The 27,688-nt window shown below is 42.6% G+C and overlaps 1 protein-coding gene across 6 annotated transcripts in view; it reads left to right on the plus strand.

Moving 5' to 3' along the window:
- RPTOR (regulatory associated protein of MTOR complex 1) overlaps positions 1-27,688 on the plus strand; it is a 313,806-nt gene that overhangs the window by 137,472 nt on the left and 148,646 nt on the right. For all 6 annotated transcript variants that reach the window (XM_073312077.2, XM_073312081.2, XM_073312080.2 and 3 more), the window contains 2 exons: positions 8,708-8,883; positions 27,260-27,319. In XM_073312077.2, coding sequence (XP_073168178.1) covers positions 8,708-8,883; positions 27,260-27,319 — 236 coding nt within the window. The remainder of the gene's footprint in view (positions 1-8,707; positions 8,884-27,259; positions 27,320-27,688) is intronic.

Here is a 27,688-nt window from a genome sequence, read left to right on the forward strand (position 1 = left end):
GGCTCCCTGATGTGTTACATAAGAGAGCCAATTTTTAGGATTATGCTGATAAGACTTGAATAAAGACTGGGAGTGGATGGGTCATTACACAAAGTAAAACTACTTCCCCATGTTTATTCCCCTCCATCCGCTGTTCCTCAGACGTTCTTGTCAACTGCTGGAAATGGCCCACTTTGATTATCACTACAAAAGGTGTCCTCCGTCTTCCCCCCCTCGCCCCCCCCGGTAATAGCTCACTTTACCTGATCACTCTCCTTACAGTGTGTATGCTAACACCCATTGTTTCATGTTCTCTGTGTGTACAAATCTCCCCACTGTATTTTCCACTGAATGCATCTGATGAAGTGAGCTGTAGCTCACGAAAGCTTACGCTCAAATAAATTGGTCTCTAAGGTGCCACAAGTCCTCCTTTTCTTTTTGCGGTTACAGACTAACACAGCTGCTACTCTGAAAGCTGATAAGACTGAAAATGGTGTACCAATGGACAAGTGCAATGGCACCATGGTTTCAAACTTAGTTAATTATAAGCCCTCTTCATAGTAACTCAATATGCTGCGTTTGAACTGTCTGTTTACCTTAAATTTACATTTGTAGCATTTTACCTCTGATTCAAGTTAACTGACTCTGGAAGAGATTTTGCATGGGGCAGCTTTTTTCAAAATGTGAATCTGAAAATCTGTGTTGCCAGTAACCATTTGTGTTGGAGAATCTGGGAGATCCCGCAGACAGAGGCCTTTAATAATCAATGATTTGTTCCTGTAATATGTGCAGCATATTGCTTCATTAGTTCCATTTTGTTGTAAATGTGTGTGTTAGGGATTTGTGTATGGATTCTTGGCACTTAATTCATAACTAGGGTTGAGAGTGAAAACTTAACTCACCCAGCTCTTTCCTCTTGCAGCTGCAATGTTTTACTTCTGGTGGTAATGCTCTCTAAAGTTACATGGCACTAAAGAGCTTAGCGTAAGTCCATAATTGGCCTGTTGCCTTGTGAGTATGAACAAGGTGAAAATACAAAGTACTCACTAAAGGAAGTACATTCGATAGAAGTGGCAAGTGTGGGATAGATTGGGAGTGGCTGAAGAGAACATAATCAGGAAAGAAGATGGAGGCTAGATTAAAGCAGTCCAACTTTAGCTGCACTCCATTTTTTCCTCCATCCTTCCATCTACTGTTCTCATCTATTTCCCTTTGGAAGAGAAAATAGGGGAGCTAAGTGCCTGTAGATATCTGACTGGGCCATTAAACCATTTTCCAGGGCATTTTAGGCCAGGAAATAGAGCACATTTAATCTGAAAGCATAAAAACTTTAGTTTATGGTGACTGTGGCCAGTATGAATCATCCTAAGAGGTAATAGTCTGAATTCATATTGTGTAAACTACACACTATTCTGGGTAGCAGTAACTCTGAAAAAGATGTGAGTGTCATGGCAGATAATCAGCTGAATATGAGCTCCCAATGTGACACTCTTGCCAAAAGGGCTAATGCAGTCCTGGGGTGCATAAACAGGGGAATCTTGAGTAGGAGAAAAGAGATCATTTTACCTCTCTCTGTATTTGGCACTGGTGCTACTGCTGTCGGAAGTCTGTGTCCAGTTCTGGTGCCCACATTTCAAGAAGGATGCAGATAAATTGCAGAGGGTTCAGAGGGGAGCCACAAGGATGATTAAAGGATTAGAAGACATGCCTTATAGTGATAGACTCAATAGTCAAATACTGTAGACTATTTAGCTTAACAAAGAGAAGGATCAAGGATGACTTGATCACAGTTTATAACTACCAACCTAAGGAAGAGATATTTGACAATGGGCTCTTCAATACGGTAGAGAAAGGTATAACAATCCAATGGCTGGATTCTGAAGCTAGACAAATTCAGACGGGAAATAACGGCATACATTTATAACAGTGAGAGTAATTAACCATTGGAACGATGGTGATTGAGGAGTTTCCATCAATAACAATTTTAAAATCAAGACTGTATGTTTTTCTAAAAAATCTGTTCTAGGATTTATTTTGGGAAAGGTCTATGTGATCATCTGCTAGATGATCACAGTGGTCCCCTCTGATCCAAAGCTGGCCTAGTGGTCATCAGACTTTACCTGAGGCCACCTGAAACTTACAAAAGAAGTCCAATGTACTTGCAGATATACTTGTAAATGTATCATGTTTTCATTGCATTGTTACTTGAATATGGAAGCAATTCCCTCTTCTAAGGTTTAAAACTTGCCTTGTCTCTTCAGTGACTGAGCACAAAAATAAGGTATGGTTTGTGGCGGGTAGGGTGAGAAGTGTCTAGAGACATCTGTATAATAGATGCTGTCCTAGCATTACTTGTATCGACTTGTCTTGTTTGATGTGTTCCCAAAATAACAGTAAATTATAAAAAAAACATAAAATCCAGTTGCTGGAAATAATTTTTGCATAGAAATTCAGTAGTGGCCTCGACAACGGAACTGAGAAAGGGATGATCTGGAGAGACAGTATTGTCAGGGTGCAGGGAGTCACTGATTTACATAAGTGAAGAGCTACGTAGAGCAACAGAATGCAGAGGTGGTATTCTGGAAAGAAGAAATGCCAGAATATATTTTCTTAAATCTCAGTGGAAACACTGCAACTAAGAAAAATTGTTCCTCCTGAACAGAAATGCTGTTCTTGGGGGAAATGAAGGTGAAAGGCTGTAACTTCCGTTCAGAATGTTCTGAAAATGCTAAAGCTAGCTCAGCTGTGATTTTTAGGGAGGGGAAAAGAGATGAGGACTCTATTCGGACTTTTCAATATAGCGTCCTCTCTTAATTAACTAAAAGGCTAGAGTTCGTTTCAAAAGTCCCTTTCTTTTTTACAGTATCGTAAATGGTTTCCAGAGCACTGAGTGAGCAGTGCAGTGGCTGTGCAAGCAAAAGGCACAGCCATTCTGTACTCATTGCTGGCTTGCCCACCGTCCAGGACATTAAAGACGCTTATTTAGAAAAGCAGGGCTGCTAGGACACTAGGGTACTTGACTGTCTTCCAAAAGTGTCTTGGGATTGTTTAACTTCCACATGGATGGGCAATTAGGACCTTGGTTTCATACCTCATCTGAAGGACGATACAAATAACGCTCCTAAGCAAAACGAGTTTTAATCATATCCAAATAAACAGAGAAATTACATAGTGTCTTGTAGATTAAAAAAATGTCCATTTCATTAAAAATGGCGTTGAAGCCCTGGCATGTTATGCAGCTTGACAAATTCATGTCCTTGGATTAAATGCCAATTTTAATGATTGATACTGTGCCTTTATCCACTCCCTTTTTGTCAGAATCAGTCCTGCAGAAAGCTACATTTCCCCCCTCTCCCTGGGCATCTTTCAGGTATGGAAGCCAACTTGATCTTTAGAAACTAGATCTCCTGCTGATGGTTTCCTGGGATAATGTCATACCTGGCATCAGTGGACACAGTAGTGTTAGTAGCCAGTGAGAACATGTGCAGTTGTAGTGTGTGTAATGGGCTATTTTAGAAGGAGTTGGCCTCATGCCAGTATAGGAACATGCAGGTGAAATGGTGCCTACAAGGCAGGGACTAGCCTGTTCAGAAAATACCGTGTGTGTGTATTTCCTTCGGCCCTGATCTCTCCCTGTGGTTTGTTCTGAGAGTAAAGCACCCAGCAATAGCTCTTAATTATCTAATTAACAAGCTGCCAGGGGTTCTGTGGGTTTAAGTAAATATACCACAATTCTGGAGAATTAAGCAAGATGCTTTAGTGTACCGTACGAACTGTGGCAAAGCAATAGGCTGGTTAATTTTGATGAATTTTCCTTAAAATTGTGACAGTAGCAACACCTAATTATGGGTCAAAGGAGAAATAGAAAGGGGGGGGGTCTACACTCATTGTAAGGCCTTCTTTGAGCTGCGCTGAAATGAGGGCTAAAACATCACTTCTCAATGTGTTTTTCTACAGACTATATAATCTTTTTTCTATTTTAAGCACCATTTATTGTCTGAATTTCACAGCATTTTACCTTAAAGCATTTTACCCTTGTTTTGTTCTCTATTTGTGTAGGAATTCAATTCTGCTGTGGGTGGGTATGTTCCTTTTGCCTCAAATAGGGTACATGACTGACTACTTCTTATGAGAGCTGAGGAACTTCTGTTTTTGGGTTTTTTTTATTTCTCCATCTTGAACTTCAATCTCCAAAAATTAGCTTAATGCTAGAGCAGCAGGATGATTTCTGGCAATGGCATGAAGTATCATGGGGAATTTTCCTAATCCACCATCTGCTGGAACCAATTACTCCTTTTTTGTAGCTGCATTAATGTCTTCTGCAGGGATGAGGATTCTGACAGCTATAGAAATTCTGTGAAACCAGAAGGTCTGGCCAGCATTTGAAATAACTAAAAACTGCAACCTCCAGCCTCCATGTTAAAGCAAAGGCCTTCCTTTAGTGTAACTTAAACATGCCTATTAATTCATAAAGACCTGTTTTCCTGGCATTTGCATGAGGGCCTGCCTTTGATTTATGTGCATAAAAGTCTGGAATAACAGAGGTTTAAAATAGATGTATTGTCTCCCTTTGTGTTAATTACAAGGAGTGAGACTTACGAACCTGTTCCTTTTTCTTTCTGGCTAGTGCACCATTCACAAGTGGCAAAACTGAATGCAGGTAACTTAATTTGGGCAGCTATAATTTGTATCCAAAACAACTGATTTGTCATTTCACAGAAGTATTTCTGTAGGGATTTCGGTTTAGTTGATAATTAAAATCTCTAGAAGGCAGCAATATTATTGACTTGATATAGCAGGGATTTTCCATTGTTCTTTGTACTTATGGTGTCATCCCCATTCTCGGTAAAGACAGTTGTTTTTTGTTGACTGAAACTTGTGATCAGAACATGCACAATTTTGCTGTGAGGTGGTCTGTTCTCACCAGCTTAGTATGTGTACTGGGGAGGTGGCGAATGAGGGAAGATGATGACAGATCAGAAATTAAGGAAATGTGAGCCATTATTCTCAGGATGTTAGGGATAAATTCCTTGTGTTATAACAAAGCACCAGCATCTTTCTAAGCAGGTCTAGGATCAGTTATTTGCATGCCATAATTAAGGTGAGTATTTTGTCATGGTTATTTTTAGTAAAAGTCACGGACAGGTAGTGGGCAATAAACAAAAATTCATGGGATCCCTGACCTGCCTGTGACTCTAAAAGTAGCCGGGGGGAGGGGAGGATGACAGCTGGAGCCCCATGAGGGGGGACTGAAAGCCCAAGCCCCACCGCCACGAGCGGCTATGGGGGAACCATCCTGGCTTCAGCCACAGGCCAGGGGGAGACTGGGCGGGCACACAGCCTTGGCCTGTGGCTGAAGCCTTGGGGCAGGGGGAGCCTAGCCCTTGCTCCATCCCTGCTGGCAGCTGCTGATAGCTGAAGACAAACAAGTCATGGAGGTCCAGTAAAGTGATGGAATCCTCCATGACTAAATCGTATCCTTAGCCATAAAGACAAGTTAGCAAGGTGTGTCTGTGTTTTTAAGATAGGCTTCTACTTGTCAGCTGAAGTCCATCTTTTTCTTCATGGTTGCTTCGCAATAGGAATGATTGTACTAAGGGACTGGATAGCCCAGGGAATTCCAAAGAATTCCCCTCTAGGGCATTGCTTTAAATCTGACCAGGATGGCAGTTACCAAAAGTTGATACCCTATATTGGCTTGGTGGTGGTTCCTGTTCCAGATTTTAATGGCCAAGATTTCATGTTATATTTCTCATGATTAGATCCCCTTATTGGGCATTTCTGTGGAGAACTCAAGGATTAAACAGACCAAAGAGGATGAGCTATTCTCCTGCTCAGAATTGAGGGACATTGATAGGGAGTGACATGAGAAGCTTGCCCTGTTGTTACCCATGCCATGCATACTCCATGGCTAGAGGCTTTCAGTATTCAGCCCATTTCAGCCAGTATAAAATTCATTTAAACATGTTCCCCTAAAGAGCCCATGTACTGAGGATGCCCAGTGCGTACATCCTTCCTTAATGCATTAATTATCATCGCTAAAGCTCTTTGGATTCTCTGTATTTATAAATCTATAAAGGGCAAACCTCCTCCATCCTGTCCACTACCCCCAAATCCCTTCCTGTAGTTATTTCAAATATCTGTTTTTAAAAATTAGTTATAACAGGAGATATTTAAAAGATAAAGTTTAGGTTATTAGAGAAGTGCAGTAAATATGATCAGAGGTCCTGGGATTGGTTTGAGGATTGGTTCAGCTCCATTTAGGATGTAGGGAGATGACATCCCTCTTAGCTGAGGGTAGCCCATCCAATTGAGAACAATGGGAGGTGGCAGCCATTTGGGATAAAGGCAAGAAACTTGTATGAATGATGTAGCAGTTCCTAAGATTAAATTTAAAACAAAAAAGAAACAACAAATCTGAAACCCCTCCACAACTTTCCTAATGCATCTTTTCTATGCTTCTCTGCAGCAGAGGTGGAAAGTTGTACTGAACTGTGTAGCGGGTGTGTAACACAGATGTACCTTCACAAAGGGCTCTGCTGAGACCACCAAACTGATTTACACTTGTTGATTTAAACAAGATTATAAACTTTGGTATAGAAGTGTTGCAAAAGGCTAGCGTATTGCCTAACTTAGTGTGAAAAAAGTGAAATCCTGCAGAAGCCATTTGTCTTTGGTGATTAGGATAGCAGATCTGGATGGATCACTTTTAGAAGGGCCCTACTTCATTTTTGTTTTTAGTTCAAGTTGTTGATAGGTAAGGCTCAGATTTTGTCACTGATATTTTTAGTAAAAATCACAGACAGGTCACGGACAATAAACAAAAATTCACAGAAGCCCGTGACCTGTCTGTGATATTTTTAGTAAAAATATCCCCCCACTGCTTGCAGGGGCTGGAAGCTGCGGGTCCCCCTGCTGCCCAGTGGCTAGGAGCTGCTGGGGGCTCACTGCCTGCTGACAGCTCCAGCCCCAGGGCAGAAAATGTCAGGGAGGTCTCTGGAAGTCACGGATTCTGTGACCTCCATGACATAATCGTAGCCTTATTGATAGGGCAATTTTCCAGTCCTGTTCACTCAAGAAGCCTCAAGCACATTTGGGTCCAGAATTCTGGATGTTTGAAAGGGTGTTGTAGACACACACAAGCTAGTGTTTGTGTCGCTACCTGTTTAAAAAAGACACTGGAAGGAGTACCTACGCTTTCCATATAATCAGGTCTCTTAAAAATCTCCCATAGCACACACTCTTAATTGCTAGTGCCATGGTAATTCTAAAAACACACCTGGAATTACTGGTGCTCAGTATTTCCATTTTACAAGATGATGTCTGGACAGACAAACTGAAGGTAAACGATACAGCTCGATTGTCTATACTTGAAACGCTCTGGCAGCACTGCAGCGCTTCAGTGTAGACGAGGGGTCGGCAACCTTCGGCACGCAGCCCATCAGTGTAGACCAGACCTATTAACGCCTTCACACCAGGCTTTGTCCTACTCTTACCCAAACCCTGCACATGCTCATATGGCATCCTGCTCTGCTGCTTACCCTTCACTTCTTTAAAAACTGATTCCCACAAAGGACCTGGAGTGGGGGAACTGAACAGCATGTATGCAATCCTATTCCCTGGCTGCTGCCGCAGGAATGCTGTTGGCTTAATGTATTCTGCCAGCGCACAGCTAGTGTGAAGACAGCCCCGACACATCTGTTAACTCGGCCAGTCTCTTTGTGACTCAGATTTGATGGCTGATTGTTCCCAAACCAATCATCAGTTTTAGCAAGGTTGTCGCTGTAGACCTAGGAACTAATTTCTTGTTTAGAGCAGCCTGGCATGCTGACATTGGTTTAGCTCATCTGGTTGTTGCAGAAAAGACTTGCTGTAATACAGTTGCTCTGGTGACTGATGTTCACTGCTCTGGACAGAAGTTGCAACTCATGGGTATTTCTGGTCAATGCTGGGGAGAGACCGCCGCCTGTCCTCCTCCTGTCTGTCCCCTGCCCTTTCTCTAATATTGACTTGCAAGCTGCACCTACTAGTACCTTTGCTGACCACACACACACACTCCCCTGTCTCTCATTCACCCCATAAGAGAGCAGACGTTTCCCCTTTTAATTTAGGCAATTGTCTTTTGCATTTCTCCTCTCCTTTCCAATACTCTCCACATCCCTTCAGTGTGGCCTCTGTTCAGAAGTAAGAGTTCTCATGGAAGCAGTGTGGGGAGTACTGGGGACTGTAGCAGTAGATACTCAGCCCTCATGACTCTGAGCTCCATCTAAATCAGTCAGTTGCCTTTCCTCCTTTCAGTTCGAAGCTATTTCACCACTTTGTAGTTGGTGAGAGTAGGCTGCAAAAAAGATATTTTTTGTTAAACTTTTTTCTCGGGTAGCACAATAGCTCGCAAGACTTATTTCTACAATGCTTGATTCAAAGGTGGCAGAATCTTGTGGATTAAGAATCCTGTGAAGAAGTGGTCGACAGTTTAATCTCTGTGTCCCAAGTTGCTGGTTGTGTTACTAAATACTGTACTGAAATACTACAAATGACACGGGCTGCAAATGTACACTGGAACTGTTCACTCCTGACATAGCTGTACCAGTGCCATTACTAGTTTAATCCTTGCTGAATATGGTGATGCATTCAGCCTTGGCAATTCTTAGCGGCTTGTTTTCAGATTTATTTTTCTGGATGGTTAAGTCCTCTGACTGATGCCTTTTTCTTTTGATCTCTCATCAAGGTTGCTGCAATTAACCCTAATCATCCACTTGCTCAGATGCCTTTGCCCCCGTCAATGAAGAATTGCATTCAGCTGGCAGCATGTGAAGCCAACGAGTTGCTACCTATGATCCCTGACCTGCCGGCTGACCTTTTCACATCATGCCTTACTACACCAATCAAAATTGCTCTGAGGTGGTAAGTGTCTCACCTGTTATGTGGGGGAAAAGCATGGTCTGCAACGCTTGTCTGTTGAATTGAACGACTTGTTGATCCAGATACTTTATCCACACTAAAGTTCCTCTGCCGTACTGAATTACAGGGATTTGAAGAGCACGCCTGGGACAGCATCTTATTAGTCAAAGCCAAGAAGGTGAAAATATTCTTATCTTCTGTTTATTACATTTTAGATTCCAGCTCGATACTTGGGTTTGCTCAGATTAAGGGATTTACTCTACTGGAACTTAAAGGTATCTGCTTTTTCGCAGAGCAGAAATACCTTACAGCACAATGCAACTTTAACTTGTAAGTTATCTTTCACACAAACTGTATCCCAAATGTTGTAGGGTTGCGGTAAATACTACGGTGAAAGAAATTAAGAGTTAAAAACAAGAAGGATGTTTTGAAATGACATAGAAAGTTGAAGAGGCAGAGAGCTACGAAAGTTGGTCCAACTGTACAAGAGCAAAGTTCTTGCATAACAGTAGAGAGATGGTGTGGGGGAACAAAGAAGACATCTGCACTGGACAAATGCACCGCGTGGGGAACTTCTGTGATAGAGACCATGCTCAGTGTCCTGTGAGTGCTGAATGTTCTGGTGAATTAATCCACAGATACCCACCAAACTCGGTACCCACCAAAGAACAGAAGGAGACCACCAAAGCTCATTTCCTTGATTCTCCGTTAAGATTCCAGTTGCAGCCCCAGAATGAAAAGCCCAATGCCCTTTGATGAATTGAGTTGAAATAAACGTATAGTTAGGAGGACTGGTCTTTAGTATGTTCTGCTTTGATCTTTGGTTTTGATATTAGTCCTTAACCTACTAATGGAATTAGGCTTCTAGCTGTTCTGTATCATCACTGTGCTGTTCTGTATCGTCAGCCTCACCTCAGTCCCTGGAAAAATCATGGAGCAGGTCCTCAAGGAATCAATTCTGAAGCACTTAGAGGAGAGGAAAGTGATCAGGAATGGTCAGCATGGATTCACCAAGGGCAAGTCATGCCTGGCTAACCTAATTGCCTTCTATGATGAGATAATTGGCTCTGTGGATGAGGGGAAAGCAGTGGATGTGTTATTCCTTGACTTCAGCAAAGCTTTTGATACGGTCTCCCGCAGTATCCTTGTCAGCAAGTTAAAGTAGTATGGGCTGGATGAATGGACTATAAGGTGGATAGAAAACTGGCTAGATTGTCGGGGTCAACGGGTAGTGATCAATGGCTCCATGTGTAGTTGGCAGCCGGTATTAAGTGGAGTGCCCCAAGGGTCGGTCCTGGGGCCAGTTTTATTCAATATCTTCATTAATGATCTGGACGATAGCATGGACTGCCAAGTTTGCAGATGACACTAAACTGGGAGGAGTGGTAGATACGCTGGAGAGTAGGGATAGATACAGAGGGACCTAGACAAATTAGAGGATTGGGCCAAAAGAAATCTGATGAGGTTCAACAAGGACAAGTGCAGAGCCCTGCACTTAGGATGGCAGAATCCCATGCACTGCTACAGACTAGGGACTGAACAGCTAGGCAGCAGTTCTGCAGAAAAGGGCCTAGGGGTTACAGTGGACGATGAGCTGGATATGAGTCAACAGTGTGCCCTTGTTGCCAAGAAGGCTAATGACATTTTGGGATGTATAAGTAGGGGCATTACCAGCAGCTGGAGGGACGTGCTTGTTCCCCTCTATTCGACATTGGTGAGGCCTCATCTGGAGTACTGTGTCCAGTTTTGGGCCCCACACTACAAGAAGGATGTGGAAAAATTGGAAAGAGTCCAGCGGAGGGCAACAAAAATGAGTCGGGGACTGGAACACATGACTTATGAGGAGAGGCTGCGGGAACTGGGATTGTTTAATCTGCGGAAGAGAAGAATGAGTGGGGATTTGATAGCTGTTTTCAACTACCTGAAAGGGGGTTCCAAAGAGGATGGATCTAGACTGTTCTCAGTGGTAGCAGCTGACAGAACAAGGAGTAATGGTCTCAAGTCGCAGTGGGGGAGGTCTAGGTTGGATATTAGGAAAAACTTTTTCACTAGGAGCGTGGTGAAACACTGGAATGCGTTACCTATGGAGGTGGTGGAATCTCCTTCCTTAGAAGTTTTTAAGGTCAGCTTGACAAAGCCCTGGCTGGGATGATTTAGTTGGAGATTGGTCCTGCTTTGAGCAGGGGGTGGACTAGATGACCTCCTGAGGTCCCTTCCAACCCTGATATTCTGTGATTCAGATGAAAGCATTTTGTCTAGAAAACAGTTGATAGCGCCCTTGTCACATGTGGCCCTGATTTGATCCATGTGGGGCCCAGGTATTTTCTTCACACTTGCATCATTGTGGAGTCACAGTTTATTTTTTGTTACTGAAGAGCCTGCTGCTCACCTTCCTTTTGCGAATGGCTGACATTCTCAGGCTTATTTGCTAGGGTGGTAGGAAAACTGTTCCCTAGAGATTCCACTGTAATGGCTTAGCCCAGGCAGCAGGAAGTGTGTGGTGGATTTGGGGCTACTGTGTAACAAGTAAAGCACTTTCTTTGTCTGGTTTTCCTGTTGTAAGGAGGGGTACTGTATTACTATAAGGGTTTAATTCAGATTTAACTTCAGACTGCCACTCATTTACCCACGTGAGGTACAATACTAGACCCATCCACTTTGAAGTCCCATCTCCAAACCCTGTTGAGCTCAACAGGGTGTCAAGGGGTAAGATCACAGCTGGTCAATACAGGAGCACCCAAAGCCCGAGAAGCAAGACTAAGAGCTTCTTGGGGAGACAAACATAACATTCTCAAGGTAGGGTGAGGGCATTGTTGGGAGCTGCAGATGAGAAGTAGGTCTCACAGACAAAGACCCCAGAGGCCAGGGCTCTGGAGAAAAGATAGACCTTCCTAGTGTGTCTGCCAAGAGATGGCAAGCCTCTAGGTAAGATACACGTGCATATAGGCCTTTGATTTTTTTAAAATCCTTTGACTTATGCTCTGCTTTGTTCCTTTTGGTAAGATGAAACTTTACCAAAGGTCACTGTATTAACCACTGGCCACAGCTTCTGAAGGAAAGACTTTAGGGTGCCAAGTCCAGTTGCGTCTGTTGAGTTGCGACACAGGATACTAGAGTTGGGGTTCCAGTCTAAATGGGAGAACCACAGGTTTTCACCCCAGGACATGGGAAGGCAAGAAGCTGAACTCTCGAGGGTGTGACTTAGTGAGATCAGAAGAGGGGGCAGAAGTGCCCCTAGCCCGGTGATTGACAAGGTGCTTGCAGATTGGATGACTGGGCTGTCTAGAAGCCTCAGTACTTTACCTGCCCAGATACTGAAATCCCGTGGATACTGCCATCCTGGACCTGGTCTCCCACTGTCAAATTCAAATGTTACCTGTATATATATTTCTCCCTAAAGGTGAAAAAGAATGTTATGTTGTGAAAAGTCAGCCTCTCTCCATATATAAGGAAACCCAGAGAGAAGCTACAGATTGTGAACAGAAAAATACAGTTCCAAAGAAATATTTTAAAATGGTATTGCTATTAACAGATAATTGCTGTCCTGAGCAATAGGACACCGCACATCGGGAGAAGGCGGTTTGGATTATACCACTTTGAAGTGAGGCATAGAAATTTGACTGTAAAAATTCATATTCATTGATGCCAAACCCTGTACCCTCAGAAATACATTGATTCCTGTATTATAGTTGAGTGGTATTGGCACACTCTGTATAAAACCTACAAAAACCTACATTAAAAGAACATTATTAACATTGCAAAGTAAAGAACCTAGAAGTTAGGAAACACCCTACTTCATTGCATGTGTATTCAAAGGAGGATATGCTCCATATTCCGCAGAGAAGTTCGTTGTTAAAAGATTTGTGATTCTGCAGGTCAGTACATTTGGAAATCTTGTATTTGGAAGAGACATTAAAGCAGTGTCTTAAAGCTTTAATGTGTATAGAGGATATGGGAAGGGTACATAAAAGATAATGGTCTTTTGTATGGAGCCTTTCATTCTGAGCCTTTAGAAAACCATTCAGCCAGTTCCAGCACATACACTTACATAGGCAAGAACTGAGACTATTTGCCGATTTAGTCATCTGGGAGCTCTTAGTACACTTGAGTTATTAATGTAATTCAGGAAAATAAATTTGGGGTAAAAAGTTTACAGTTTTTCCTTTTTTATTGGTTAGTGTGGGAAGAGAAATTGCTGCTTACTGTACCTTAATGTCTTTATGCACCAGGGCTCCAAATGATTTCCATGACTTATCAAGAAATATAACCTACAAATCCACTCCAGTGTGGCTTTTTCCCTGCTTGTAGCTTCCTATAGTACTTCTGAGCATTCAAATAATAATTGTTCAGCATGACTTCCTATGTAACTTGTGTGTGTGTGTGTGTGTGTGTGTGAAAGCTACAGAGTGAGGTGCATGTTACCTGAATAGGGGTGTGCGCAGGATAAAACATACCTGAGGGCAAACTTGGATCTTCTCCTCTAATGGAATCCAATAGGGCTGCAAAAATGCATCAGATTTTCAGTTGCAAGTGCTTTGGGGCCCAGTCTGGTGCATACTGTGCCAATATATCAGGAGAGGACTGCCCTCCAGAGGCTCAACCATCCCTCCTTTCCCTGAGCTGGCTGGACTTCCGGAGCATTTTGAAAGCAACATGCTCAGATCCATTTGAAAGCACCATGTTTTGTTATCAAGAAGTTTCCCCTACCTAACAATATATCGTCTTATGGTTGTTTCTGTGGCTTCTGCCATCCCAAAATGCACTACATACTATATATAGGAACCACTTCACCCACCGCTGAAATATGTTTATGATCATTAACAATTCAAACAACAAGTACCCAACAGTTTAGGACCGAAAGTAAACACTATGTAGGATGGAAAGTGCAAGCATTATTTAAGGAGACAGTGTAACTTCCCAAATTTGGCAGGGCACTAGAGCTGAACATGTCACAGGGTCTTTTAATGAAAGTGAACATGTCACAGGGTCTTTTAATGACTACAAGTGGTAAGGGCCTTGTTTTTATATCCTCCGAAAGACGGTACTTCTGGCATCATGGTGTCACCCCCAGCATGTTAGAAAACATGTTATAATAGCATGAGTTAGACAATGCATCGGTCTTTTCCTTGGAATGCTGGCTCTTTGTGCCACAACCGTAATAATTTGTATATGATTCAAATTTGTTTTGACAACATCTAGTGTATGAGAAGTTAGCAAATAATACAGGGATGAGTATGAAAGCCTGAGTCAATACAGTGTAGCAAACAAACAATAACAATATTTAAATTTAGTTTCAATATTCATTGTTTCAAACAGCATGTCATTGGGGGCATATTTCTGTAGTTCAGAGAATACTTTGGGGACTGCAGCTGCAAGTGTATTTCATGGTGTGCAAAACACATTCTTGAAGGCTCAATTTCTCCAAGCTGTGTGGAGAGTTCTGAACAGTTAGCTTGTGTTGAATGTGGTTGCAGTGGGGAGGGAGCAGCGGGTAGGTGAATGGAAAAGGTAAGGCCTTGATCCATGAAGATTATGAAGTTTGGTCTGTTAGTCTGCACGGGCTGATTTTTAAATTAAAGTTCTTTTCACAAGTGTATTTTTGCTCTGATTGCTTGAACAGAGACCTAAATCAGATTTCCGACATGTTTTCTCTGTTTGCTTAGCTTCCGATTGTTATACTATGATTTTACTTTGTCTCTGCCCACTGAAAAGGGGTGGGGTTTCTAGCAATGGAAGGAGGTAGGATATCGGTGTTTAACACAAGTAGCTTTGCCATTTTACAAATGGGGTTTGATACAGAGCCGTTTTACCCACTTGCTGACTGTGATCCAGTGAAATCCCGAGAGACCTCATGAAATAATTGTATGGGCAGCTTTGGTAGGAACTGGCCGTAAGGTTCTTGTGCCATAGTGGAGTTGAAAATGGCGAGAGTGAGAATCGAGGAGTGCGTCTTGATGAACTGTTCTTTTCCAAACAGAAAACAAAGGGTGGGGGTTTTGCTCAGACATGAAGGGGTGGGCATGAAGGAGTGACATGACAGGAAATGTTTTTGGACCAGTAGTGGTGCACCATTTAAATGATGCGCACAAGCCACTTTCTCTACAGTGTGCGCATGGGTTTGCTGAACCCATCTTGAGTGGTCCAGAAAGTGAGCACACTGTAGGCAGAACAATACAGTAATCTTACTCACCAGCTCGTCCTTTCTCAGAAGCGCTGAAAGAGAAGCAAGGTGTGCTTTGGGGAAGAATTGGCTCTTTCATGATTACAAGTGTTAAACTAAGTTCACACTAGGTCAATCCAGTTTTTATCTGTTACCGTGTGTTCTTAAAAACAAATCCACACCAACAGCCCTAGCACTCATATGCAACCCCACTGCAAGGGCTTACTGGATTTCAGGAGTCAGTACTTCATTATCCCTTCTGCATCCTAATTAACAAAAAGTCCTTTCATACTGTGGAGAGATTTGCCTGACTTAGTTTATGTTGCCATTGCCACTATGAATGTCCTGCATAGATGGTTTATATAGTTGCACAGCCACTCTTAATCCTCTCTTTCATCTCCTCTCTGTCTCTTTGCCTTCTTCCCTCACCCTTCAGCCCAGAGAAGGAATGTATGCAGTTGTCATAGTGGGGTCTGAAACAAAAGTGGTGCCTGTAAATTTGGGGGTAAGATTGATGCAGAATAGAAGAGAAGACTACAAAAGAGCATTCAGGCCTGAATATTCCGATCAACTTCCAAAGCATTTTCAGAATAAGCAATAATAATAATTAATAATAACAAAGTTAATCAGAATCTGACTTTCTCCAGCATCATTCACTTCCCAGGTAACTTCCTTGGTCTGAATAGAATTCACACTGAAAAGAGCCCCCAGTATTCTTGTAAATAAAATAGCTTGTAACTCTTCCAGCTGGACCTTCTCACATGTGCGTATCTTGGTCCATCAGTGTCAGATTAAATTACCTTTGGAGTAGAGCTGGGTAAGATTTTTCTGACAAATAGTTTATTTGCCAAAAAATGAAGTTTTGGGTCAACCAAAGCTATTCGCTCAAATAGTTTCAGCCCCCAAAAAAAAAAAATTAGGCTAGATTCACAAAACCTCTGGAGGATGAGGTAATGGGGCTGCTGTCCCCGAGTAGCTCAGAGGTTAGGGAAATCACTTAGGATGTGGGTTCAAATCCCTGCTCTGGAGCAGGGATACCAGATCTCTATCCCTCCTGGGAAGTGCCCTGAAGTTACTGGGTATTCTGGCATGGATCTTTCTCAGTCTCACCTGTTGAATAGTCATTGGGCCAGAGAGGGAGCGAGCGAGAATGGCTTATAGTGAGTGGTTAGGGTACTTACACTTTGTATAAATAATTAAGTGTTCATTAGAGCAAGGACTTGAACTTGGATCTGACACATCCCATGTAACAGCTTTAACAGGAGAGCTGGAGAGAGAGACCCACCCCAAAACAGCCGCTAGTCTGGTGGCTAGGTCACTCACTTGAGGATGGGGAAGACCTGAGTTCAGGTTTCTGCTCCACAGTGAGGACTTTAACCTGAATCTCTCACATCCCAGCTGAGTGCCCCTGGACTACTAGGTATAAAGGAATCAACACACCACCTCCTCCTGTTTTGTGAAACTAGCCCGTCACTTCTGTTGCTTTCCCTTTTTGGTGCCTGCAGTGAATATGTTTGATATGTGAATTGAAAACGGTTTTGGTTTATTTCTGTACCTTGGTTCTTACGTTGGCTCCATGGTCTTTGAAATGTTTTGCTTTAAAAAAAGTATTTTAAATGCCCTTTTTGATGTTGCTTTGTTGTTTGCAAATATGTAAGTATAATGTGAAACGTGCTTTGCCTTGTAAATAGACAACCGTAACTATTCTCTTTCAGGTTTCAGAGTAGCAGCCATGTTAGTCTGTATTCGCAAAAAGAAAAGGAGTACTTGTGGCACCTTAGAGACCTACAGATTTATTTGAGCATAAGCTTTCATGAGCTACAGCATCCAATGAAGTGAGCTGTAGCTCACAAAAGCTTATGCTCAAATAAATTTGTTAGTCTCTAAGGTGCCACATGTACTCCTATTCTCTTACAGCATGACGTACTGTTAATTTTGTAAAAAGAAAAGGAGTACTTGTGGCACATCGGATGAAGTGAGCTGTAGCTCACGAAAGCTTATGCTCAAATAAATTGGTTAGTCTCTAAGGTGCCACGAGTACTCCTTTTCTTTTTGCGAATACAGACTAACACGGCTGTTACTCTGAAACCTGTTAATTTTGTGTGTTTTATTTTTGCTTCCTTATGGCAAGTGTAGCCATGCTGTCCCTTTGCTGTTGCCAGCAAATCATTCTCTAGGTGAGGTCCCACCGTTTCTTAATATGTTCTTCCTCACAAGAGAGCCATCCGCTGCATATTCTGCTTGTCACAAGAGTTAAGAGGTCTGTTTAAACTTGCACTAGGCTGAAGTACTCATATTTAAATGTCAGCACTTGTCACATGGCCACATGAAAACCCATTAATAATATGGGCAATAGAACCTTCTGTGCTTTGGTATTAAATCCTGAATCATCACTTAACCTTCATCTCTGCTAAAAGTTGGTCATGAAGATACTGCAGTTGTAACACAGAATAGAGAATTCTTTACAAATCAAGTAGTGATAGTAAACTTTTAAAACGCCTTTCTTTCCCTCTAATCAGATGGAAAGAACCAGTGGCAATCAAGCTTTTGAATGGGCCTAACAGGACACAAGGATCTGTGTGTATGTAATGTTTCTGTGATTAAAATTCAGCAAAACGATAAAAATAAAAAAAAAGTGTTTTAAACAAACATCCTGAAATATGCAGCCCTTGTGCCATTCATTGAATGAGAATCTGAAGTGAAATTGATTAAGCACTGACTAAATATATAGGAAATAGACTAACTTATTTGCCTTGACCAAGCTGAAACAAACTAAACAACTTGCCTACATAAAAAAAAAAATAAAAATCCGTGTTTTATAAAGTAATGAGTTTTTAGTAATACAAGTAAGGAAACTTATTTATATGAATTTAAATCTGACAGTTTCCTTTAAAGTGTTCTTAAATCTATAGGGGCTGATAATGGGTTCTGATGACTATTCAGCACCCGCAGAAAGCATTTTCAAGCATCTGTGTGACCCATTTTCAGCTTGCTGCAGAGTGAAAGCCTCTTTTACATGTCTGCTGCTCCTCCACTTGTGTCCCACTGCAGAGTCAAGCCCTTTTCCATTCTACCGCTGTTCTTGATGCTGAAGGGACTATAACTGGCAAGTTAGCAAAGGCACTTAGCATTGTTAACCTAGTGAATCTCCCCCCCAGTACCCTGCTATGGGCTCTTGAATTCCTTGGCATCATATAGGATTGTTTTTGTTGGATTTGCTCCATTCGCTCACCAGCAAAGGCTGATGGGTATCAGTACTGTGACTCGTCCCCCTACTCACTTTGCTATCCCATTGTGTGCAAGCAGCAAAATGAAGCCGATTAAATCTCTGAAGTGCTGCCTGTAGAAACTGACATTTTCATACCGAAGGTTGGATTTCTGTTTTCTGAAGAAACTCCACTAATGCCACTCATTAGTGGATTGTGGGGAGGGGGATACTTTCCCAGGAGTACTCCCAGTCTAGCTGGCCAGGACAGGGAATACTAGGATTCAAAACTGGGCTCTTGGGCTGCAGTGCCCAGCACTAACCAATAGGCAGTGTTTTTAAAACAGATCCTTTTTAAAAAGGAGGGGGAGATGGAAGGGGGGGGGGAGAGAAGCAGATTGGATTGGTGAGATAGTCCCACTGGTATTTGAGGGGCAGAGGGAGAAATCTAGGAAATAACTGGTGAAAACCATTTGACAGATTCACTTGCCATGGTCCTGGGCATTACCAGTACAACAGTATTGATTGCCTTGCTTCAATTTAGGGCAACAGTTTTGGCACAAAACTTATACGAGAGGAAATGGATAGTGGTGGTTAATCTCTCTTAAAAGATTGGTGAATAGTTTGTGGGGAACTGCGGTGCAGGCTGCCAGCCTGTAGGACCCAGCTGCAGTGAGTTTTTTCAGATGTACAATCACAAATGTCAGTTGTTGGAGCTGCACCTTGTACAGTCAGCAATGCAGCAAAAAAAGAAACGAGTGGGTTTTTTTTTAAAGAAAAAGCTAGCTCCACAAGGCCAGCCCCTTTGTTACATTGGGGTTTTAAACTGAAAAGCTACGAGGCTCCTGTAAAACACATTCCCTTCTCTGGATTGTGAAAAAACTGAAGACAACAAATTTAAAACATCCAAAATAACACTCACATTGCACCAAACTGCTCCCAGTGCCAGCAAACTTCTCTGTAATTGGTTCAGCTCTTGAAAAAATTTTTTTCTTCCATTTAAGAATGTAAACACAGAGCCAGATAATCTCCTGCTTTCTTTCAAATTACAAGAAATTGCCTTCTCTCTTACAAACTCTTCAACTTGTATGAACAAAGAGAGATCCCTTACATATGGAAGGAGGAAAGAAAAAGGAGTGTTTACGTCAGAGGGCCTTTGAAAGTTTCATGAGGTTTATAAATTGGCTCTTAAAGCAGTGACTTTGTACAAGAACATGGATGTTCCCCTTACTAAACTGGGAAAGGCGGATTTTCAAAGACAGATCTTATTGTAACCAATTATGTTGAAAAGAACTGGTTTGTATCTTAATTATAATCGGAGCTGTAGCACTCCCTAGAGTAAACTGCCTAACGCTTCCCAATATAAGACCCGGTCTTCAGTTGCATATAACTGTGCCAAACTTAACCATTTGAGCTGAAATACCCTTTTTGGGTGTCTGCCTCAGGATGAATTTTGTTGGAACGTTTCAGCAAAATGTGTTAGCTGTTTATGAGAATAAGATTAGAGGAAAGTACATTGTTTTGCCTGTGTTAAAAATAATTCTTACAGCACTTTTATTGAGACGTTTTAGTGCATCTGAGCTGTAGAGCAAGGCCATGCACTGTGACGGGTACCCCAGTGTCAGGGATGTACCTTTTGCTGTTCCTGTGAAAATTTGCCCAAATTTGGACAAGTTATAAACATTTGAAAAATCTTTGTTTGCACATGCTCAGTAGAGACTTGTTAGTTTGGCAGCTGAACACTCTGAAGATTCTCTGTGCTCTTAAGCATGTTCTAGCACAGGGATGCAGGGGCTGAGCAGGAATTTTCCTGCAATTGCTGCTCCTGGTGCTGGGCACAGTCACTGGGAGCCAGGAGATTGTCTCCTCTGTACTGTTCCACTTGCTGATATCCAGGCAGTGAGGAAGAGAAAGCAACCTGACTTGATTGCAGAGGGACAGTAGTCAGAGTTGGGGATGGGGAGGTTGGCATGTGCCTTGGTGGAGGGAGTAGAGCTGGGGTGAAGAGTCTGGAACTGGGAGTTGGGCAGAAGACTTGGACTGGATGAAGCTCCTGGAGGCGGGATGTGTGTGTGGAAATCCTGACAGACTGGGATAACGAGGAGGAACTGGAAAGGGAGACTTGAAGGAGGAGCTGGGGCGGAGAGACAGGACTGGGAAGTGCAGGCTGGAGGGGATGGTGTAGAAGAGGTCAAGCTTTGAGGAAAATGAGTGCAGAAGGATCTAGGATCACTAGCACATACTTCCTCTAGAACCTGGAATAGAACCCAAGATTTGAGTCCTAGCATCCTTTGCTGTCACAAAATATCTGTGAAACCCACTGGCAAAGTCTCTCTCTCATCCCCCTCTAGTGGCCAGTCCACATAGAGACTGATAACCTATTACAGCCATTGGTACTAGCCCAAGTGGCAAAAGTCTGTTCTGTGGATCTAACGGTTCCAACGTTGCTGATGACCCCTGTTAATGTCAAAATGGTTCTATATGGTGGAGTTTGGTTTTTTTCAGTGTGGCTTTTGAAGGATGCCTGTGCATGTGGGACTTCCTGAGGGTTCCAGGGTGACTTCCCAGCTATGGCTCTACAGTAGTGACCACAGAGAAGAAGAGAGAGAGAGAGAGATTCTGACATTGCACCTTAAATAATACACCTTAAACAACACACCTTAAATCACCTTGGAAACAGAGGCTAGTGCAGAATGCAGCTGCCTTTTTGTTTAAATGGGGTATCTTGCCATAAACCTGAGACTGCCCGTTCCAGGATCTTTACTGGCTGCCTCTTGGTCCTGGACTCCGCTGGACTCTTTCCAATTTTTCCACATCTTTCTTGTAGTGTGGGGCCCAAAACTGGACACAGTACTCCAGATGAGGCCTCACCAGTGTCGAATAGAGGGGGACGATCACATCCCTCAGTCTGCTGGCAGTGCCCCTACTTATACAACCGAAAATGCCGTTAGTCTTCTTGGCAACAAGGGCACACTGTTGACTCATATCCAGCTTCTCGTCCAGTGTAACCCCTAGGTCCTTTTCTGCAGAACCGCTGCCGAGCCATTCGGTCCCTAGTCTGTAGCGGTGCATGGGGTTCTTCCGTCCTAAGTGCAGGACTCTGCACTTGTTCTTGTTGAACCTCATCAGATTTCTTTTGGCCCAATCCTCCAATTTGTCTAGGTCCCTCTGTATCCCTCTGACCATGATGGTTTCTTCTCCCAGTTCCACAATAGCCCAAATCTGTAGACCTTTAGGAGGCATCACAAACCCTATCTATTGAAGGAGAGTTGAGGTTTAGGTGGGGTGTGGATTTTTATTTAGTGGGCATTAGGGTTTTACAAGATCTTAGGATATGTGATCTTCTATAGACTGAAATAGAAATGACTAAAACTAAAGAAGACCACTTGGTATATAGCACCTAGACAGTAGAGCTCTCTGAATAGTTCGGTTGGAACAACCCAGAATTGCTTCTAAACGTATTTGGCCATGGGAAAGGAGAGCCTGGCACTTGGAAGAACAGATCTTTGTCAGGAAAGGATGTTTTTTAGATAACTTGAACATGGGCTGGGTTAGAAGGAATTAGTTTTATTGTTAAGACAATGGCCTAAAACTCTGAAGATCGGGACTTGGACTTCATTTGTGACCTTGTCCTCAAGGTCACTTAATTTCCGCTCCTCAGTTCCCCATCTGTAAGAAGTGGATAATTAATACTTCCCTACCTTGCAGGGGTGTTGAGGACAAATCCATAAATGCTCGGGAGGAGCTAAGATAATAAGGAAAATGGATGGATATAGATCAATTAATCTTTGGTAAGAAATAATGTGATAAGTACAGAGTGCCCAGCTCTGTGGCATTTTGTTATAGGGAAAAATCCAGTGGGATCTAAAGGGAAAGATAAATGAATGTCTACATTATTCAAATAAAATCTGTGAAATGCACTGGAGGGTTTTTTGTTTGTGCCTTTTGATTACAAAAGGCGCTCTGGTTCTTTTGGGCATATCTTACTTTCTCCAATCCCGCTTAAAATTCTTTTCACCTCTGCAAGAACCAGGATGAGCTGATTTCTTCTTTTACTAGCATTATGGAAGGAGAGTCAGGACTTGGCGTCATGCCACCAGGGAATGAGAGATTCAGAGGTCTGCAATAACATCCGTTTCCGATCTCTCTAATATGGGCAGAATGATTTTGGAAATGATACATGTGAGGACACTTTGCATGGTTTAGCAGTGTAAAATAAATGCACTTGAGCAAACTGTTGAACTCCTAAGTGATCCTGCTCTCATCGTGATTGCTAATCTAGTATTTTTAAAGAGGGTTGACGGCTAAAGTTGTCACTTCTGATAAAAAGCGCTAGGTACTTTGTGCTGCTCTAACGTTATTTTGCGTTTCCCCCACATTCAGTAGTGCAGTAGAAATTGGTGGGCTGTTCTTCCCTTCCATGAGTGTATGGTACGAGGGATTTTTATAACTTCAGAATGCAGAAGATGTGTGTTTCTGACCTTCCAGGAGAAATTGCTGGGAGTGACCCAGAAAACTTGCATATGTCTTAAACAGGAAAACTGGCCCTTTCAGATCCTGAGAGAGGTTACCTACTTAAGAGAAATCCACAACAAAAATGAAAGCATCAGGAGACTGCAAATGAAGCCAAAGGTTTCATTTAAATGTACGTTAAAAGTTAAACAAAACTTACAAAATAGGTACATTACCCAGGGTTTGGTTCCATTTTTGGGAACTGTACTGGGTAGCAGAAGAAGAAAGACAAGTGCATGCCTTGGGTTTAGCTGTTGTAGGACTGGTGTTAAATAAGATAAATCTGTTCCAATTCCAAATCTTCAGACTTTTACAATTAGCCTATATTTATCTGTAGCATCTTCCATCTTAAAGGATCTCAAACTCTGAACCTAAACACAGTGATCTCTTTACTTACCACTAAAATGCAGCTAGCTCTGAGGTGAAGTGTTCCAGCTGCATATCTCACAGCAACATTACTGAAGAGTTTTATGCAGGACAGAAAGACAACATTGTATCCATTTGCAGTGGTTGAAGGAATTTAGGGAAGCCAAATTTAACTCTCTACTTGAAAAGAAGACAGGACATCCAGAAGAACACCACCCCTTCTCTTTCAAGTAGCACCAGAAGATCTTTCATGATGGTATGTGGTCAGAACTTTGATTTTGACTTCCTTATCTAAAAGATGTGAACTCCTGTTGTGCCCCCTAACACCATATGGGGGTATTAGATCAGTACTGAATCAGAAAGAAAAGTGCTATCACTTCCTCCACCACCTTTCTTTCTGGTTTTCCTTGATGTTTCCCAGCTGAACGCTAAGCAAGTCAGACCCTGTTTGTCGGGAGAGATCTCTTGCAATTACTGCACTAAGTGGTCGTGCTTCGATGAATTAAAACATGCATACAGAGTGTAATTTTTGCTAAGTGTGCTTCTGGTTTTTTTAAGCATTCTGGATAAGAGTAAACCTTTAGAACTCCCATCACTCTTGAGCAAACTTACAGGATAGTGTTTTGCTAAAAGTCCATTTGACCATTGTGTGCACCTGTCATAAATATAAAGGGAAGGGTAACCACCTTTTTGTATACAGTGCTATAAAATCCCTCCTGGCTGGAGGCAAAACCCTTTCACCTGTAAAGGGTTAAGAAGCTAAGGTAACCTTGCTGGCACCTGACCCAAAATGACCAATGAGGGGACAAGATACTTTCAAATCTGGAGGGGTTGGGGGGGACAAAGGGTTTTCTGTCTGTCTGTGTGATACCCTTTGCTGGGAACAGATCAAGGATGCAAGTTCTCCAACTCCTGTAAAGTTAGTAAGTAATCTAGCTAGAAAATGCGTTAGGTTTTCTTTGTTAAATGGCTTGTAAAATTCGCTGTGCTGGAGGGAATGAATATTCCTGTTTTTGTGTCTTTTTGTAACTTAAGATTTTGCCTAGAGGGATTCTCTATGTTTTGAATCTGATTACCTTGTAAAGTATTTACCATCCTGATTTTACACAGGTGATTCTTTTAGCTTTTCTTTAAATAAAATTCTTCTTTTAAGAACCTGATTGATTTTTCATTGTGCTTAAGATCCAAGGGTTTGGGTCTGTGTTCACCTGTATCAATTGGTGAGGATATTATTATCAAGCCTTCCCCAGGAAAGGGGGTGTAGGGCTTGGGGGAATATTTTGGGGGAATAGGACTCCAAGTGGTCCTTTCCCTGTTCTTTGTCTTGGTGGTGGCAGCGTTTTACCTAATCCAAGGGCAAAGACTTTGTGCCTTGGGGAATTTTTAACCTAAGCTGGTAGAAATAAACTTAGGGGGTCTTTCATGTGGGTCCCCACATCTGTACCCTAGAGTTCAGAGTGGGCAAGGAACCTTGACGGCACCTTTATGCCTTTTCTTTCTAATCACCGGTGGTTACTAAAAGATTTCTATGTAATGGCTTTCCCCACTAGCCCATCCTCATGGATTCCTGCAGTGATGTCACAGCTGCTTGTTTGAGACATCATGTTTCTGTGCAATGGAAGTGATTGTGAGATTGGTATTGCAGATAGAAAGAGAATGTTCCTTACCCTCTACACATATTTTCTGGGCAATCACTACTTTTGAGTGAGGAAATGGAGAGGGACCATTACTGGTTTAAATGGGGGTTTGCTGAACTAGACTGCCTATTTCAGAGTTTGCAGGGAAATGGTGGGGCCTCATTAAAAGAGGGCTCCGAGCATTCCCTGCATTAATCTCCTCCAACGTACAATGGCAGTGCTGTAGCAGTCCCGGCAATGTGTACATGAAAGCCGCAAGCACTTGCTGTGCTGCTTGCCTTCTGCTGAATACCAGACAGATCCGTGCTGCGGGGGTGTGTTGGAGAAAGGGAGTTTCCCTTACTGATCAAACGCAATCTGCTTTTATTCATTATTCAGTTGCCTTTGAGAAGCCGAAGGCACCATTGAAATACCTGAAATCTGAAGCTTATTTATGTCTTGCCCATAGTTCATTGCCAAAAGCTCCCAAAGGAAGTGCTTAGTGACAACTTCGTAATGTATATTATTTGGGGAAATGCCTTTTTACAGCTGACCCTCAAAGGTGCGCCTTATTTTCCTATTTTAGAAATAGAAGGAAATGCTTGACACAGTGATAATTTTCCCAACTCCGCTATCCTGAATGCTTGGGGGTGTGTGGGAACCATCTGCCAGAATTCCTTGCAAGAAAAGAAGCTAAAGGATCCATTTGCCTTGTGGCAAGTGACCTGTGCTGCTAGTCAAGAGACTACGGTTCAATTCTTGGTCTCCTATAGTGTGTACTGTAAGGGACTGGGGGTGCTGAGCACTCATACTCATCTCTCAATGGCCTGCAGCTAGACTGCCTTATTCTGTGATCCTATTAGATTTCACTGACTAAGCAGGGTTAGTTCATATATGCACACATACATATGTTTCCACAGTATGCGTCCGATGAAGTGAGCTGTAGCTCACGAAAGCTTATGCTCAAATAAATTGGTTAGTCTCTAAGGTGCCACAAGTACTTTTTTTTTTGCGAATACAGACTAACACGGCTGTTACTCTAAAATCCCATGGCACTCTTTATATGAATGGGGGCATTAAACCAGGCGTCTCAGTCAAATTCCAGCTCTGGCTACGTTCTGCCTCCTTAAATTCCCCCTGCATTTTGGAGATGGTGGTTTTCTTCACTGTTGGGCAGTATTGCCATGCAATTTCACCCCATAGGGATTAATGTTTCATCAATGGTTGTAGGGGGTCCCCATGTAGAAATTGTCTTTCAATTTGAGGTCCTTTAGGATGGAAGGCACAGAATATCAGAAAGAACCACTAGCTGACTGTGACACCATTGAGCTTTTCTGAGCCTTGCCCTATGATTGGCTAGAAAGAGGGTGGCTGCAATGCATATTCTGGAAAATAGGGTGTAAAACAGGGAAAGCTGGAGGGTCCTCAGAACTTCACCAGGTAGATGTGTACGCCCTGTGCATCAAGGAGCACAGATGTCTGGGGTTCTTGCTCACTGCTGTACCATGGGGAATTGGGCAGATACTTCCCCCACTTATTGGGGATGGAAGTGGCACAGCCATGGATTGGCTTGGAAACGGAGGTGGAGGATTCTCTTCCCTGGCCCCAAAGGAATCTCCCAGCACACAGCCATGCTGCTCAGACAGTTGCTGGAACGAGGATCTAAGCCTTAGGCAGTTGATCCCCTCTGGTTTCAGCCTGTCTTCAGATTCAAGGTCCCATTCAATAGATTTTCTCTCCAATCACAAAGGCTAGAAACTTTTTTTTAAAATCTGAACATGTGTCTGCTGGAAATGGTTTGTGGCACTCTGCACGAGAGGCCTGGGGATGTAGTGGAGCAACTCCCCCAAGAAGTCTGGAGAGAGGGAGCTGGTGCATGAGAATTGGGCGTGTATCTTCTTTTCCACTTCAGATTAGCTAGTCTGGGAGTCTCTCTAGATACGGCAAACCATAGAGTTAACTGGACTCTGTATTTTTCAGTGCGGGCAGTTCTGAAATTGTGGTGCCTTTAATTGCTGGAGAAATGGAATCAATGTTTTATATTTTAAAATTATATAACGCAGGTGTGTGTTCTTGACACGTTGCTGTTGTGCTCTGTCTTCCCTCCCCACTGCAGTGCCAGGTCTCTTCAAGGAAACCCAGCCAATGCAGATCATTATTTCACTACCATACACGAGCTCTGCTTTATTTCATGTCTTGCTCCCCCTCTCAAGGGACTCTGCTGGATGACTGGGTACCTTTTTTTCTCTCTGTGTGTTGGGAAACTTGTCACTGTGGCAGTTGCAATACCACAAGCTTGTCACCGTGACGATGGAAATCACTGCACGACCATGAGGGCGACAAATGTTGAGAGCCTTGTTTGATTCTCATTATGCCGCCGCAAAGTTTTCCAAACCGAATTATATTTTAAAAGCAAAAACACTGTAATAACTGTCCTTCTCATTCTTTCCACAGAACTTCCAAGCGTCCTGTCATTAAATATTTAATTAGTGTGAATTATTGTTCTTCTGTTCTCCACAGGTTTTGCATGCAGAAGAGTGTCAGATTGGTGCCAGGAGTCACGCTGGATTTAATAGAGAAGTAAGCAAGATTTTATTACATTAAAACTACTGCTTTCCTGGCTTCCATTATTATATTTGGTTTGATGAAGAGGGGAAATTGCTTTTTAGTCACATTGTCCTCAAGATCCTTTCATTCTGCTTGTGGGCATGCACCTCTTTGGGGTGCTTCTGTTGCCCAAGATTCACTTAGGGGTACCAAGTTTCCCTCTGCTCATTTTTCTTTGACTATCTTACCCGTTAGCCTTTGTTTTGCATTCGTTCTCATGTCTATGGTGTGTCTCATTATATTGTCTTACCACAGGCTGGCAGAACAAGCAGTGACTATGGAAACAAGAAATCATGCAGGGAACACTGTTTAGATGGAGTCTTACGCTTGCTCTAGAGCTTT

Source organism: Lepidochelys kempii, chromosome 14 (assembly GCF_965140285.1).
Source record: "Lepidochelys kempii isolate rLepKem1 chromosome 14, rLepKem1.hap1, whole genome shotgun sequence".
NCBI lineage: Eukaryota > Metazoa > Chordata > Testudines > Cheloniidae > Lepidochelys > Lepidochelys kempii.